Source organism: Zonotrichia leucophrys, chromosome Z, assembly GCF_028769735.1.
Source record: "Zonotrichia leucophrys gambelii isolate GWCS_2022_RI chromosome Z, RI_Zleu_2.0, whole genome shotgun sequence".
NCBI classification, from domain to species: domain Eukaryota; kingdom Metazoa; phylum Chordata; class Aves; order Passeriformes; family Passerellidae; genus Zonotrichia; species Zonotrichia leucophrys.
This window is the reverse complement of record NC_088200.1, coordinates 72,252,509-72,269,823: the sequence shown is the minus strand read 5'-3', so window position 1 is coordinate 72,269,823 and position 17,315 is coordinate 72,252,509. Positions and strand designations below refer to the sequence as shown.

Sequence of the window (17,315 nt, the reverse complement as noted above, 5' to 3'; positions counted from 1 at the left end):
CCCCACACGACAGGTTGCACAAGCTACCGAAGGAGAAGGTGGATCAAGCCAATTTGCTGAACTCAAAGCTGTTCAAACTGGCCCTAGACATTGCTGAGAGAGAGAAGTGGCCAAAGCTCTACCTCTACACTGATTCATGGATGGTAGCCAATGCTCTGTGGGGATGGCTGGAGAGGTGGAAAAAGGCTAACTGGCAGCATAGAGGAAAACCAATTTGGGCTGCTGGTGAGTGGAAAAACATGCTACCAGGGTAGGGAGGCTACCTGTGAAAGTCCGCCATGTAGATGCCCATGTACCCAAGAGTAGGGCCACCGAGGAGCACCAAAACAATGAGCAGGTAGACCAAGCTGCAAAGATAGGGGTCCAAAATAGACCTAGATTGGGAACATAAGGGAGAGTTATTCCTAGCTCGATGGGCCCATGATGCCTCAGGCCATCAGGGCAGGGATGCCACCTATAAGTGGGCACGAGACCGAGGGGTGGATCTAACCATGGACAGTATTTCTCAGGTTATCCATGACTGTGAGATGTGTGCTGCCATCAAGCAGGCCAAGCGACTGAAGCCCCTCTGGTACGGTGGGCGGTGGTCCAAGTACAAGTATGGGGAGGCCTGGCAGATTGACTACATCACACTGCCCCAGACACGCCAGGGCAAGCGCTACGTGCTGACCATGGTGGAGGCCACCACTGGATGGTTGGAAACCTACCCTGTGTCTCATGCTACAGCCCGGAACACCATCCTGGGCCTGGAAAAGCAAGTTCTGTGGAGACATGGCACCCCTGAGAGGATCGAGTCAGACAATGGGACTCATTTCAAGAACAGCCTTATCAAACACCTGGGCTAGGGAACATGGCATTGAGTGGGTGTACCATATTCCCTACCATGCACCAGCTGCAGGGAAAGTGGAGAGGTACAATGGACTACTAAAAACCCAGTTGAAAGCTTTGGGTGGGGGATCTTTCAAGAATTGGGAGCAGCATCTGGCAAAAGCCACCTGGTTAGTTAACACCCGAGGTTCCACCAACCGAGCAGGTCCTGCCCAGTCTGAGTCCCTGAATGTAATAGAAGGGGACAAAGTCCCAGTGGTACATATCAGAGGTTTGTTAGGGAAGACTGTGTGGATCAATTCTGCCTCGAGTACAGACAAACCCATTCGTGGGGTTGTCTTTGCTCAGGGACCAGGTTGCACGTGGTGGATAATGCAAAGAGACGGAACAACACAATGTGTACCTCAGGTAGATCTGATTGTGGGGTAAGAATGATGTGCAATATCACTGTTCATTGGATGTTACTGCCATTGTCTGTACATTAAACCATACAGACATGAGATAGAAGGAAATGTGTAAGAGTTGAAGGTCTGGGCAAGTGGAAGATGGAGAAGGAAATGTGTAAGTGTCGAAGGTCTGAGCAAGTGATAGATGGAGCTTTAAGTGACTAAAGTGAAAAGGGGGAATCCTGCAGCTCTGTAATATAGGGCCTGGATTCAGTGTGGGGATGTGATGAAGGCATGATGGGTATTGCTTGTAATTTTGGGGGAACAGATAGAAATTTTGTATGAATAATGCATGATGTGTTGTAGTATGTTGATGATATGGGGATAAGGGGTGGAATGTCCTGGGGTGACGTTATGATGCTTGTATATCCCCATTCATCTGTTCTGTGCCTTTAAGACCGGCACTGAAGAGTGGAAGTTTTGTTTGGGTTTCTCTTATCAGGACACAGAGACAAGCAGTAGACAGAGCTGGTTTTTTTTTACTTCCAGCTTTGGGCTTGCTGCTTTTGCTTGCTCTCTTTTTCTGCTCTTGCTTCTGCTCTGCTTTCTGCCTCTGCTTATTAGCTAGTTCTAGCTAAACAGTCCACATTGCTTCCTGGACTGTTTCTCCTCTCCTGTTCCTGTGACCATCTCGAACCTGCTCCGGACTGGGACCCGGGAACACCAAGGGTTCGGCTGCAGCGGCTGGCCCAGCACCGGAGGGACTGAGAACAGAGCAACCACCCCCGAAAGAGACTTTCTGATTTTGCCATCTTTCCCAGAGCGGTGTCATCGGGTATTTTTCATTTTGTGTGCTGGGGGGTGCGGGGCCAGTCAAATAAACAGGTTCTTTCCACCTCTCTCCCAGGAATTTTTTCCCGAACCGGTTGGGGGGAGGGGCCGTGTGGGTTTCGCTTTCTGGAGGGGCCCTCCTTTGCAGATTCTTTAACAAATTTGCCCTAAACCAGTACAGTGTCTTAGGTTGGAAATGGGTGTGTGTATTCTATTCCTATATGTAGAGTTATCTTCTGTTAATTGGACAGTTTTCTTTATCTCTTCCACAACCAATCCTCTCTCTGGGAAATATCTTCTGTTAATGTGCCATTGAGTCTCACTGCATGACTGATAAAATTACATCATCCCATTGTGAGATGCTGTGCCCAGGGGGAGGAGCCAGGCATTCCTACCTGGGTATAATCAGAGATTTGGAAGACCGCAGCCAGCCTTTTACACGGGATTCCCAGAGAAGCAGCTGCCTTTTCCACTGGATTCCCAGAGGAAGACCAGGCCCATCTACACCACCACTGGATCTTCAGAGGAAGACCACATCCTTCTACAGGATCACTGCTTCAACAGAACCATATCTGTCTCTCCAGGAGGATGGCAGCCACCATTTCAATTGGGTTGCTACCAATCCCCTGACCAACAGGGTGTCAGGCTATATCCTGACTCTGTCAGTGTTGTTTTGTATCACTGCATTGTTTATTTTATTCTTTTTTAATTTTCTTCCTAATAAAGAACTGTTATTGAAAAGACACCTGTCTTTTCAAACCAAGACAGAAGGATTTGGGAAAGCAAATCACCTGAGAAAATATGATTTCTTTATTATTTTGGGAGAGTAACATGCATCTTAGTAAGCTGATGGACTTTCCAGCATGCCTAACCTGTTTCCAGAAAGTCATTACAGAATCCAACTGGTGCTTGAATGTGTTGTTTATTTTGGGCATTACTGTCCCTCTGGCTTTCCCCTCTTCTTCCATGTTGTCTCAGCAATAAAAAGCCCTAGTTGTGGGACAGTTTTGCCAGGAGGAAGAATAAGGATCACAGGCACGCAAAGCTGATTTCCTTTGTTCATCATGCTTATAAGGGGGAATAATAGAAATTGCTATCTTAAAATTAACATATATCATACTAGAAGCTTCTGATTACAGGACTGGACACTAGCAAAATTCTAGCTGTGCTCAACAGAACAAGGTATTTTACTGAAAGGACCTAAGGGATTTTTCTCTTGGTAGTTTTTGTTTGGTTTTTTTTTTTTTTTTTTTTCCCCTCCCAAGATCCTTCTAAGATATAAGAGAGGTCTGATCCTGAAAACAGTTTAGCCCAGATACATGGACTTGCATTTTCTGGAGCTGCAGGGACAAACCCAAGGAGTTCCTACAATGGCAGACAGTGAACTTTCCCTGAAGCATCTTTCAGGTAACCAGTTAATTAGGTATTATGGTCACAGGGCTGAAGGGTGTGAGTGTATACAAGAGCAGGAAAGTGGGACACCGTGAAAAGCACTGGGGGGTGGGAGAGTGAACCAGTCAGAGGTAATCTTGGGGCAGTTTGATAAAATGTCTGAATCTGAACAGGCTGATATAAACCTTTGTGTAGCTGCTAAGCTTCCCCACTTCAGCCAATACACATGAGAAGACTTTGTTGCAGACTGAGAAAGCTTTTACCTGTCACAGGTGAGACGCACGTAAAGAACCTGCTGGTGACTCTTGACACTTTCTGCTCGAGTTTGCGGACCCCGGTGATCCTCTCCCCTCCCTGGAGTGAGGCGAGCGGTCCGGAGCCTCCAGCATATCCCAGCGGGGGAGGGCAGCGCCCCAGAGGCGCGGGAGCTGGCGGGGACACCTGGCAGAAGCGACATCGGGCAGAGGGGACACCCGGCACAAGTGACATCCACTGAAGGTGACACGCGGCCGTGGTGACACCGGGCAGATGTGACATCCTGGCTGGGGAGGGCCGGGGGAGCTGCGCTGCCCCTGCGGTTGTCCCGCCGCTCCCTGCAGAGCGTTCGGGGACCGCAGAGCAGGAATGAGGAGCTCCGGCTGCGCAGCCGCCACCGCCCCGGGCGTCCCCCTGGGGCTTGGGATTTACTCCTGAGCCTGCTTCCAGGGACCGGTCATCTCCCCAGTCTGCGGTGACCCCCTCCGGCCATCTCCCCTTCCCCTTCCTTGAGCATCCCCGTGCTGGCGGAGTCACATGCTTGGTCTTTGATGCCTTTAATCCCACCCTCAGCGCCCGAGAGGGAGGAGAGAAATTCGCGGAAGAGAAGTGAGCCACACGCCGAGAGCAGGATCCCGGCGGGAGCGGAGCTGCGGGAGGGAGGGAGGCGGGAGCGGCCGTGAGGGGCTGCCCAGCGGATCGGGTAAATCTCCCGCTCGGATCGGGGAAATGGCCCGCTGGGATCGCGCTGTCCCGGGGGAAGGCTTCCCCTTCCCCTGAGGGGGATAAGGGGGCGGGCGGTGCTCCGAGGCTGGGGGAACGGGGAAAGGGGGGCCACGAAGTTATGGCTGATGAGCAGCCACAACTGCTCATTGGGGCTGGGCTTGGCTGCTGTGGCTGCGGCACCCGAGCCGGCAGGGAGGTGGAAACCCTCCAGGGATCGAGGAGATGTTTCTGTGCTTGCTCCGGGGATATGCCTCTACATGGTGACGAGCGAGGACGAATGGCCGGAGCCTGGCCGCGCCTCAAGAAACGGCCCCTCCCTTAGGGGAGGTGAGTGGAACTCTCAAGGGAACGGGGAAAAGCCAGCCAGCTTCTACCCTGAGCTTGGTGCCACCCGGAGCAGCCCTCGCCTGAAGTAGAAGCGTGGCCAGAATCTTTCTGGTCTAAAATCCGGGCAAAGAGCTGAGGACTGGGTACACTTAAATGCCCTCCGTGTGTGTCTGCAACGAGGGCAGAGAGTGGAGGTGGGATCAGCTTTTCTTATCTAACGCCCTCTCCTCTTTGACCATCCCCACTGAGGTAACTGCCATTAATCCCGGTGCTTTACGGGTCACCTTGTGCTACCTGGCAGCTCTCCCGAAGGGAACGAGGAGCACCTAAGAAACCCAATGGCCGAAGTCGCTGACATTTAGAATTAAAGGCTGCTGAGGAAATCTGCAGTTGTGCTGTGATGCAGCAAAACACGAAACGATGCTGGTGTACACTACAGGTTCCTGGGCTGGCTTCTCCCCTGCAGTCACTGAGAAAATAATTTGTGTATAACCATTAGAGCACATCAGGTTCAGCAAGCATTTGCCAGCACAAAAGCAGGAGGAACACCCTCCTGCACATGTGAAATCTGCTGATTTCTTGTCTGTCCAACAAGGGTATTACTAATTGTACCACGGATTATTTTTCAGCTCCTGCATTTACCTCATTCTCTCCCCTTGGGGCTCAAGCAGATCACCAGGATCCCCCAGAACCAGGGCATTCCATTCACCACGCCTTTCCGTGCAGGATAAACACTCTGGTTCTTGCGTTGTGGGGGGAGGGGAGGAAGAGGGTGTATATTCCTCGGGCACAAGTGGTGAATACAGGGAAATCAGTAGTTTAACAATAGTAGACAGTCTCTTCAAAGAGGAATGCTTTTTATCAATATGATGAAACACTTCTCTTTCAAACAGAGCTTGAATCAGAATACTGTGGCTGTTGTCTTGTACAGTTTTGGATTTTTATTGTTACATAGACCCATCCCAACTGGAAATTTATGGGTTTGTCATCAAAGACCTTTGTTCGCAAATATTCTATTTCCTTATTCTTGTGCTTTATTCTTCACAGTCATAAGCAACAGTAAAGCTACAACATCTGCAGTGTTAGCAGCCATCATCACATCCGTTTCCTTTTCTCTCCCTGCATTCTTACACCCACAACTCTTCTGGCACAGGTGAATTTTTAAGAGAATTCATCATTGTGGGAATAACAAAAAGGTGTTATTAATGATTAGATGATGATCAAATGATATTTAATGATAAACAAGTTGCAAATGGTGATTAAGGAAAAATTCAATTATAATTTAACAATGATTTAACAATAATTAATAATTAAGCTGTAATGAAATGGTAATTGAACCGTGTTTTAGTTTCTGATTTCAACAATGATTTAAACCATGATTAGATTCTGCTACTTACTTCTACACCTAAAGCTATAGCTGGATATATAAATGTCATGAACATGCATAGGAAGTACTTGTAGAAACTTGTTGGGATTGCTGGGGTCCTACTGACACAGAGAGGGAATTTCAGTGACAGAGTCACCAAGTTGGTAAGGACCTTAATTTAAAGCTGCTGTGGGAGGGGAACTTCAAGCATTTCAGTTTAAAGCCAGGGCTAGCAAGAGAGGCCCAGAACACAGGGAGGGATCACAAGTCAGCAGGAGGGCACCTGAATGGCAGCACAAAGGAATTCCAACCACTCCAGCCACTGCTCTGCCTTCATCAGAGTCCAACTTACCTGCCTCTGTGCAAAGGCATGGGGAATGAATCCAGGAAGCTGGAGTCACGGGCACACCTGCAGGGCTGGCAGCTCCTTGGCATCATGGCAATGTGCTGGGGTGGCTCCTGAGGCTGCAGTGGTGGAATGGAAGGATACAGAATCTCTAGCAAGGACAGGTGGAGGAGATGAGGAGGGGTCACCCTCTATGCCAGTGTCCAGCTGGAGTGAATGGAGCTCTGCCCAGGGATGGATGAGGAGCTGTCCAACAGATGATGAATCCGCATTAAGGGAGGACAGGGACAAGTGACTTTATTGTGTGGGTTTGCTACAGGTCACTGCACCAGGACGACCAAATGGATGAGTCCCTCTATAGAAAGACAGACAGACTCTTGTGATCACGAGCCCTTTTTCTCTTGGGGCACCTCAACTCCCTGTCACACCTACCAAAATCACAGACAGCTCTCCAAAGTCATTGCCTTAAGTCTCTGTGCTTAGCTATTACCTTGCAGACCTCTTCTCAGGCTGCTCTCCACTCCCAGTTCCATCTGATCTGACTACTGGATAGCAGCAGAGGGAGCACTGCTTTCCCATGGGATTGCCCTGCAGGGAGGCAGCCAGGTGAAATGGGCTCTGTGCATGTTTATGTGACAGAGGAAAATCAATATACATGAGAAACAAGACAGAAGTTGGGGAAATATCTGTAGTGAATATATATTGAGTTCACAGACTCTTTCACTGGTGGCATAGTCTTATCCTCTTATTTCAAAAAAAATGGGCAGTGTCATTCACCTGCCACAGCTGTCCTTCACTTAGTGCAGTAGCTTTCAAACTGTGCTTCATGGATCTCTAGGGTTTTATGAACAACCTGTAAAAGTTAACTACAGTCTGATGAGGAAATCCAGCCTATGAGGAAATTTACATTCCTGTTTTAACTCTGCAGTTTCCTGTGTTACCTAATTGGTCACGGTTACACCCTGCATATTTGTGCATTTTTACTGTTCCAATTGTACTTAAATTCCATCTCCTTGGACAGAAGAGGTCTGTACATTCACTGACAGGCCTTGAAGAATGGCAAGTCAAAACAGACAGCAATGCCTTAAATTTCTATCTCATGCACCGCATAATATTTGCAAAGGGCCAAGTCCTCTGCCCCTCTCTAGCCACTTCTCCTACACTTCAAGCTGTCATTAATCTGTTAACTGTGACAGTGTTACATCTTTAGTACACAGATCATAAGAAACAAAAGTTCTAAGGGAGCTGAGAGCTTAAGTGCAGCAACCCCTATCTCTGCCTGGCTTATCTGATGATAAGATGACAGATGCCACTCATCATCTATGAACAACAAAAGAACAATTGCTTTCAGCAGTGCTTGAGGAGGTGAGAGATATATTTGGTACCTGCCAGTAAAATGCAATCAAACAGCTACTGGTCTCTTACCATTAAGGTTCCTCTGAATGTTTTTTATCAGCTCTTGCTGGGATGGTTGTATTTTCTAGGGAGCCCAGCTCCCAGTTTGACTTGGAAGTGCAACAATCAGATCTGTGGATGCTTAACTTCTGCTGGACACTGGTGTTGTCAAGGGAGGCCTGACACATTGCAGGAATATTATCTGGCACCTGACCTACTAAAAGCTGTCAGAAAAACAAGAGGAATTGCAGATGAGAAAAGCTGGCCATCTGGCCCAGTAATAGGGATCAGCTCATGGCAGGGACCTCAGGTTTTGGAATTTGAGGATATCTGTACAGTCCCTGTCAGCATGCCCATATGTTACAGGAGATCTCTTTGGCTCCTTGGGAAGCTTCCATTGGCTCCCTCAGATTCGAGCAGCACGTTTGTCACAGCACCACAAAGGCCTTGTCTCTGCCAGAGAGGGTTCATCAGCAGGGGAGCTGGCCCTGAGCTGGCAGCTCTTCTGCATGGTGTTAGGCTGGGGTGTAGAAAAGCTGTTCACACAAAGGTTTCAGCTTGGGTGCTACTATAGGATCAAAAGTGTAAGGTACCACTTGTGTGAGCACCATTACTCCCACCACTGCTGTGGCCCAGCTGGAGCTGTGACAGCCCGTGACATTTCCATGACATTTTCCAAGACCTGCCTTTGTTTCCCTCTTTCATCCCTTTGTAGAGAGGTGACTCTATGGCTCTGACCAAATGACTTCATCCAGCTGTTTTTATGTTAGGAAAGAAATGGCTTTTACCACTGACACTGAGAAGAAGTGTAGATAGGCCAAAAAGAGTAATTTAATAATGTAATTGTACAGGAATAGTTGTCTCTGTCTCTGTCTCCTGGTGCAGGAAGGAGAAGGCAGATGGTTTCTCTTAGATCAGCTATCCAGGAATCTAAAAATTTACATCTTTGAAACATATAGGAAACTTTGTTCCAGGAAGACCTCTCTGTGGAGAGGAGTTTGGAGCAGACAGAAAGTCAGCTTTCTCTTTTAAAGCACAAGCACAGCAGACAGTGCTCTACACCCCAAAGAATGCATTATTTATTTTTCTACTCTCCTCGGTGTGCAAAGAGGTGAGTTTTCCAGAACAGTTTAATTCAGCCAAGTAATTAGGGGACTAATGAAGATATGATATAGATTTGGAATTAGGTGCTTCTGGATGGAATCTTCATCATGATAATCCAAGAAAAGAAACAAGCCAAACTACAGCTTTATATCACCACAGCTTCTAGTCGTGTTTAAGCAGTGGCTCAGTTCTTCTACACAGGACATATGTAAATGTGGCCTCCATTGCAAGTGTTTATATGGTTGCAAAGTAGTTATTATTCAGGTTTAATAAAGTGGGGGGTTTTTAAGGCACTATAAAATCCAAACCTGATTCTTCCTTTTCTCCTCAGACTTTTTTTTTTTCTGTCTGAAATGCCACTTGCATGAAAAACAAACAAGATGTTTTTCCCCCTAGAAAGGGAAAAAATGAAAATGACAGTACAAAGATCTCCTGAAAGGAGTATCTCCTCTGAAGTCAGAACCATCCTAATAGCTGGAAAACAGCCTGAGCAGAAACTCTGGATTGAAATCCTACAGATAAGAGAAAGCTTCACCTCTGCAGAAGTAAGAATTTATTAATCCATATTTTGAACTCTGAGGTTCCCAGTGTTACAGACAAAAGGTGTGAAGGAGATCAGCCTCTTCCCTCTCTTCTAGATTTTTCAGCTTGTTTTTCACATTAACTGCAGTATTTGACCTGCTATAGTACATTCCTGACCATTTTTAGCCTCTGTGGTTATTTCACTGCCCAGTGAAAACAGACTTTTCTTCAGCAGACAGAGTGACAAAAAGCCAGTGTGTCTGTCCATGTGAGTGTGAACAGCTCAGGCAGCAGAGGAAGATGTGAAGAGTAGCAGTAGTGTCTGTGTATGATTACTGTTTTCTTGAGGCTCCCTGAGTTGCAGAGCCAGAACAAGAGCTCTAAGATCTCGAATTCTGTTACTGGTGAAGTCAGGGTTAAGTCATAATGCTTGGAATTATGACAGTGATTGGATGGCTGCATGGGTGGCTTCCAGTCCTGTGTGCTTTTCCAGAGGAAACTGGAAAAGGAGGTACCTCCACAGAGGGTGGTGCTCACCTTCAGCGCCTCACTGACCCTGCCTTGAGCCGGGAGCTGGGACACCAGCAGGTGGAGTCCCCACACCACTTTGCCAGCACTGCCGGGCTTCGGACTCAGTGTGAGTCTGGCTGCAGGGACCTGGGACATGAACAACAAGTTCAAGGGTTGCAGAAGAGCAGGATGTCAAGTGAGATCTTGTTTGATTTCATCTCATGAGGCTGCAGCTCCCCCAGCTCTGATGGCCACTAGGGAGGACAGGACAACCATTTTTCTCTCTTCAGTAGAAGATGGTGTGAGGGAAGGAGGTCTTCCTTGGGTGAATGCTATCATCATAGAATCGTAGGATGGTTTGGGTTGAAGGGACCTTACAGAACAGCTAGTTCCAAACTCCCTGCCCGATTCCACTCACTTAATCAGGTTGTTCCAAGAATTATTAATGAAGAAATGCTCAAAGAATTCTTACTAGTGCTTCAATATATATCCCAAGATCTCATTGCCAGCTCATAGGTTTTGTAGCTCAGAGCTTCAGCATAGCTGGAAGATGGAAAGTAATCTTTATTTCCTGAGAACTAAACTACCTTCCAGTCTTCCTTCATCTCCTTTTCCCACTGGGGTCCTCACTTTCAAGTTTGGAGGCTTGCTCAGAGACAGTGATGTTTGTATCAAGAGAAGGCTCGACAGTGTGAGCTGTAGAATATGATTCTGCATGTTTGTGTTCTCTTAATGCTTGTGACAGGTTAGCTGGAAGGCCCAGGATTCTGGGTGAATACATGCATTTAAATGCCAGATCTTTGCATGGATTTCAGGTCTTCACATCCTGAATCCTCAGGACTTGGATCTAGCAGCTGAAGTGCAGCCATCACCTTTAAGGCCTTTACAAGGTTCACTGATGCAATTCAATGCAGCATTTTTGCAACAGGATTGTGTAACAAGACAGGAAAAGAAAGCTATATGGGAAGAAGCTGCAAATTCTCATGCAGCAGCATGTAAATTTGTTCTCAATTTAATTACTCTAAATCTTGTCTTGAGCCCTAAGAGTGCACAAACACTTGTGATTGTTTGTGCCACAAAGATGCCACAATCTACATAAGGATGGTTTGAGATCTCACAGCATGAACTGCCTGTTTACTAACAAATATTTGGAATAACTCTTGTATATTTTGCATTAATCTTGTTAAAAGGCCTTTCATAGATGGTTGTCACATTCCCATATGGCAAGAGGAAAAGGTTCTCCTAATGGTAAAAACCAGCAAATCTGTGACCTCTGTAAAGAAGGCAATTCTGAAGTATCCCCAAAGCCAGACTTTGCTCCATGTCCTCCAAGTCTTTTCTTATACAAGATCCATTTTTCTGAGACAGAGGAGAAAAGCCATGATTTTTTCCATCTACCCAACTTTGCTTATGCTGCTTCAAATGACAGTGTAGAAAAGGACAAAGAATAACATTTGATTGAACCACCATTTGATGATCAGAACTTTCTGAAGGCAGAAGGGTAAAAATTGGAGAAACTGCGCTGAACACCCGGTGCACATCCAGTCATCTCAGAGAAGGGAACATGAGTACCTCAGTTCTTAGGGAGAGGGAATAGGAAATTAAAGGGAGAATGAGACAACCAATTAAAAGTGAGACTACTGACAAAAGAGAATTCATCTGAACAACCTAACTGCCCTGATTTTGGGTAAGCTTTTGTCAGCCAGGCTGTGAGGTCTTCAGGGCAGCCAGAGAAGCAGATATGGAAAAATCTAACTTTGGTGAAGGTGGATATTTGCTTAAAGTGAATCTGTATACAAAAGTTATTACATATTTATGTGAATACTTCAGTTTAAAATTGAAAGCATATACTTCTGAATTGTGTACTTTTAGATAAGGAGTCAATGGCTCAATTGCAACATGTTCATGTTGCTGTGCCCATGTATTTCACAGGGTCTAGTGAGGAGGAGACATCTGAAAGAAACAGGCACGCATATTACCCTTAACATACACAGGCTCTTAGTGAAGTAAATTGGTGTCTTTGTTATATGGTTTCACATTTCAGGGAGGAGAGTGTAAAAAACCACATTTGAAAGTGTGTGAGCAGCAGCAGGGAAGTATGTATGTCTCCAAAGAGGTAAAAGTTTTTCTCTCCAATATATGCTAGACTAAGATACAGGAATTCTGGCTTTGCTTCGTGGCTGTGATCTAAACATTGTTATGTCACTGTCACCAGAGAGGGGTACCTAACCTTTAACAGAAAGGGATTTACGCACATCCTGCAGCCACCTTGCCTGTTGTTACATATTTGAAGCACAGTAACAAACACACAAAGTCCTTTCGAGCTTGATTAGATCAGAGTTCCTATGTGCTAAGAAAGCCTTAGCGGTCCTTTGCTGGAAATTAAGTTTGGCTCATCTGTCCTCAATGTCCCAGGACTATTCTGTGATGCCTCCACCATAAGGGATTATACAGGGCCTTGTATTTTAGCTTACTCAGAGACTAGTCCCCTGCTTTCTATTTTCTCTGTCAGTTCCTCTTTCACTAACCATCTTTTTTTCTTCCTTTCTGGGCTTGGACAACCTGTGCAGGTTTGGCAGCAATGGCCCCAGTGGTATCCTGCAGTCCAGGGAGAAGGATGCATTGGAAGTGAAGGATCGAGGGCATGAGCAGTGCAGGAGTACCCTCCTTCTGCAGCAGTTATGTTCCACCGAGCCTGGCAGCTCTGTGGGAAGTGGTGCCGTTGGTCCAGCCCTTTCATCCATCTCCTCACCCTGACTGTGGTGACTTTTGGTGTGCTGGCACCTTTGATCTGCCACCGGCTCCTGCACTCTTACTTCTACCTGCGGCGCTGGCACCTGAACCCCATGAGCCGGGAGTTCCTGGAGCAGAACCAGCAGGAGGGCCAGGATGCTCTCCATTACTTTGAGAAGATGCAGATGCCAAACACTTCCGAGGCCTACAGCAGTGACACCTTCCAGCCCTTGCTGCTGATCACCATTATCACTGTGCAGAGGCAGAATGATTTCCACTACGTCCTGCAAGTGGCCTCCCATTTCCACCGCCTCCTCCAGAAATGTGGGGCGCGTTGCCAGAGCCACCGCATGCTGCTCTGTAACGTGGAGTCGGACCCCAGCAGCCATCAGGATGTCAGGCTGCTGAGCAGCCTCTTTCCTACAGTCAGTCGTGATAGAACTGGAGAGAATCCTGACCCCAGCCTGAACCAGTTCGAGAAGGAGAAGCAGGACTACATCTTCTGCCTGGAGCAGTCACTGTTGATGTACAGCCCAGAGTACATCCTCCTGGTGGAAGATGACGCCGTGCCAGAGGAGGAGATATTTTCTGTCTTGCATCACCTCTTCTCGGCCCGGTTCTCCAAGCCCTACCTCAGAGACGCTCTCTACTTCAAGCTGTACCATCCTGAGAGGCTCCAGCGCTACATCAACCCCGAGCCCATGAGGATCCTGGAGTGGCTGGGCCTGGGCATGTTCCTGGGGCCGGTGCTGAGCTGCGTGTACTGCTGGGCTGCGGGGCGGGCGGGCCCCGGCTGGTGCCTGGTGGCGTTCTTTGCCCTGTACAGCATGGCGCTGTCAGAGCTGGTGGGGCGGCACTACGGGCTGGAGCTACGCCGCCTGCACCCCGCGCTCTACAACGTGGCGCCGGCCAGCGAGTGCTGCACACCTGCCATGCTCTTCCCCGCTGCCTCCGCCCGCCGGGCCTCGGCATACCTGCGGGGGCTGCGCTGCCGCCGGGGCTTTGCCAAGGACACCGCCCTCTACTCGCTGCTGCGGGGCAAGGGCGAGAACGCCTTCGTGGTGGAGCCCAACCTGGTGCGGCACGTGGGGATGTACTCCAGCCTCCGACTGAACAGCGACCCGAAACTGCTGTGAGCCTCTCCTGCCTTGCTGCACAACCACAACCAGCGCACTCGCCATGGGGCAGAGGGACAGTGTGCAAACTTGGAGTTTGTGCTGCTTGTCAAAAATAACTCTCTCTAAAAGTACAAGTTTTCTTAAAAAATCAGCTTTTGTTCACGGAGACCCTATTTAATACGAACTTGGAACTGATGCATCACCATGCACTACCTGGGAGGGAAGTGGAGGATTCCAGCTTACTCTCCTTAGCCATTCCCAAAGAAAAGCGCTCACACCAACATGCACGGCTTTCCTGCCCACTCTTCCTGGACAGTGGTTACAAAAATCCTCACCTTAGGGCAGCAGAAATGTTGGACAAAGTGAATGTTTCAAATTTAAGCTAATGAGGATGGGAAGGCCTTATTTGCCCGTCCTTACTAAGGTCTCATCTCTGACCTGTCTCTGTTCCAAAGCTGTGGTTTTGAACAGACCCTTCAAAAGCAGAAGTGGTTTGCAGGAACTTTCCCACAAATTCTGCCTAGATTCTTTGAAGTTTTGAAGTCTCTTTAGCTACTGTCTCCCTATCTGCACCTCCAACACTTCCGCTTCAACCAGAGGCTCTTAAAAACAAAACCTCTGCTACTTCATTAAGGGTCACCTCTGAGAGTAGGGATCAGAAAACAGAATCACAGCCACTGGTGTCACACAAATAGGCCACAAAGGCACATTTTCCATTGATACACAACACACATTGTACACAATGATTGCTCTGTTGGTCGGGATCATCACTCGTTGTACTGGATCCATTAAAAGAGGTCTTGTCAGCCATTGAGTGAACTTAGACATTCAACATGAATTTACCTTGACTGTCCCTCAGCAGAGAGGCAAAGCAAAGATTCAGTCAGGTGCTGTTTTGCAGGATCCTTGTTCATTCTGGAGCTGTAATTCACAGCTCAGCTGGAGTGGTTCATTCACTGCTCCTGGCAGAAAGCAAAATACCTGTGGGAAACAAAGACAGCTGTTCACAAGAGCAAGCAACAACAGCACAGCACATCAAGGGCCACTCTGACAGTGACCATGTCTCCTGGTTGTTGGGCATGTGGGAGAGGTACTTTGCACCAGGGCTGTGGGCACAGTTTAATAGAAAACCTTGCAGATGACAAGAGACTTCATACTGAAAGAAAACAGGCAAAAATTAGGTATATCTGATGAAAAGCCTACTTTGGCTTTAGTTAGCTTTGAATCAAATTCATTTAAAGGTGGCATTTGGTTGAACTATTTTAAAAACCATATTCCTTGCTTTGGAATGAACCAAGAAAATATTTTTTGTTGAATTTAATCAGTGGGGGTTGTTTGGTTTTTTCTTTTTGGTAACGGACAGGCTCTGCTTTGGATTTTCTTGTCCCAGCTCTCTCCCAGGTGATTTATGCCTTAAGCTCTCAACACGTCTGATTGTAGGTGAGAAATACCTAAAGCTCTTGAGAGATGAAACCAAAGAAAATGACAACCCTCCCTCTGTCAGCACGGTGGGCAACAGTTACACAGCACAAAGGCACAGTGCAGGCTAGCTGAGAAACAGCATCGCAGCAGTGCTCTCCAGTAATCAGCTGGATACCTTCAGAAAATCTTTGGAAATTAGAGTGAATAAAAACTGCCTGTGGGTTCCATGCCATTCCAAAGGCCGGGCCTTTAGGCCTTCTGGCAGAAGACACCAGGAAAATGGCACAGGCAAAACCACATTTTGTTCCCAGCCACTGGAAGCCCTGGAGATGCCAGGGTAGTCACACAGTGGCAGGTGGGCAAATCTCTCCTCTGGCTTCACTGCAGTGGGGTTTGGATGTCAGGATTTGAGTGTCACTGTGTATTTATTCCACCAAGTGCCTGCACATACAACTGTATCTTCAGCTGTGAATGTTTCAGTGCTTGCTCTTCTCTCTTTTATGTCCTTGTACTGTAAAAATCCAGGACAGTGCTCTGTTCTTTCCATTCATATTCATTCTTGCAAAGAAAATCTCATAGCAAGAAATGGGACAGAAAATGGAAATAGGAAGAGGGGAAAGCAAGCAAGCAAGCAAGCAAGCAAGCAAGCAAGAAAGCAAGAAGCTGCATCCAGTTAATAAATGTTTTGTTGAGGAAATGATTTATCCATTTGTCTCAAAGTTATTTTCCTGTTTGTCCAGTAGTACTTAATTTGACGTTTCAAAAGTCCAAGAGAGGTCAATAATTTCACTGAGTCTCGTAGCTGGAAATTAAGAACATGAATTTGAGGCATCCCTTCTAAACCAGAAGACAATTTTCATGGCATAAGAGGTGACAGAATTTGACTGCGAGACCAAACAATGTGCAGAGGTCTCAGGGCTTGAACTTGCCAGTGTGAGAGTTTCAGATAAACCAGCTGAGAAGAAACTCCTTTGTGCAAGAAGCAGGTTAAGAAATTCTTTATGTCCTTCTGGGACAATTTCCTAAAGTGCACAACTCACCTTCACAACAGAGGTGCTGCTTTGCTGAGCCTCAGGAAGCTGTTCTGAGTTACTCAGGTACTTGCACAGTGCCCAGCCTGCCAATGGGGCATCCCAGGAAAGGCTCCTGCGGCTGCCTTCCAGTCTCCCAGAAGTAGATCGAGTCTTGTTTCTCTTTTCTGTGCTGCATGTTTTACTAGAAATTAGAAGTCAGAGAAGTCAGAACAGAGAATGGGAAGCTACTGTGAATTCTTAATTCCTGTTGGATTTTGTTCTGCAGTTCAGGCTAAAAATGCAGTATTCAAACACCCAAAAGCCTTTTCCCTCTCTTTTCTCTGAGTGGAGCTGAGCTGCCCCATCTCGGACTACAGAAGTTCAAAGCATGGTATTAGCTCCCTGACATGTGGCCTTAAGAGTTTGGTTTTCTTCACTTTAAATCAAGCCTAGTGTCTATTTTTGAAACAAAGAGTGTGGATTTGCTTGGGTGTTGGTTCATTCCCAATAGTTTGGAGACTTCAAGGCAGCAGCTGCTGCTTGCACAAGAGGAGTCTTTCTTGATGGGCCATCAGCAGGACCCAAGGCTTTACTGTCCAAGACAGTTCAGGTGGAGTTATTAACTTAAACAAAAACTACGTTCATTTCCAAAGTGTGTCCAACATAAGCATGGTGCAGGCAGAACACAGGGCATAAATTGACAGGTCTCAACTAGATTAGAAACCCAAGTGGATTTTCTACCTCCAGTAGGCATCAATGTCTTAGTGAGAAGGCACTGCATTTGAAGAGAGAAAAGCCTTCCTTCCTGTGGTGAGGAGCTGTGAATCAACAGATTGGGTATTTCAGCAGCAATTTGTCTGAATACAGGCTGAAATGTTTGGTAGGGTGGTTTTTTTGGAGATTTTTTTTTCTTTTTGGTTTTGGTGGTTTTTGATTAGTTGGTTTTTGTTTTTTGGGTTTTTTAAGTTAAATTTATTTACAAGCAATCTTTCCACAAAATAAATAACATTTTACAAAGACCCTATTAACAGTCTCTTCTTT

General features: G+C 46.9%; 1 protein-coding gene across 2 annotated transcripts; it reads left to right on the top strand.

Moving 5' to 3' along the window:
- Positions 1–4,102: 4,102 nt before the first annotated feature.
- Positions 4,103–17,315, top strand: PGAP4 (post-GPI attachment to proteins GalNAc transferase 4). Of its 2 annotated transcripts, none has more exons than XM_064736479.1 (2): positions 4,103–4,395; positions 12,559–17,315. In XM_064736479.1, the coding sequence occupies exon 2, from the start codon at positions 12,670–12,672 to the stop codon at positions 13,855–13,857; it is 1,188 nt and encodes a 395-aa protein (XP_064592549.1). In that variant the 5' UTR covers positions 4,103–4,395; positions 12,559–12,669; the 3' UTR covers positions 13,858–17,315. The 2 variants fall into 2 exon arrangements, with proteins under 2 accessions (XP_064592549.1, XP_064592550.1); XM_064736480.1 differs by lacking the exon at positions 4,103–4,395 and adding an exon at positions 4,583–4,745.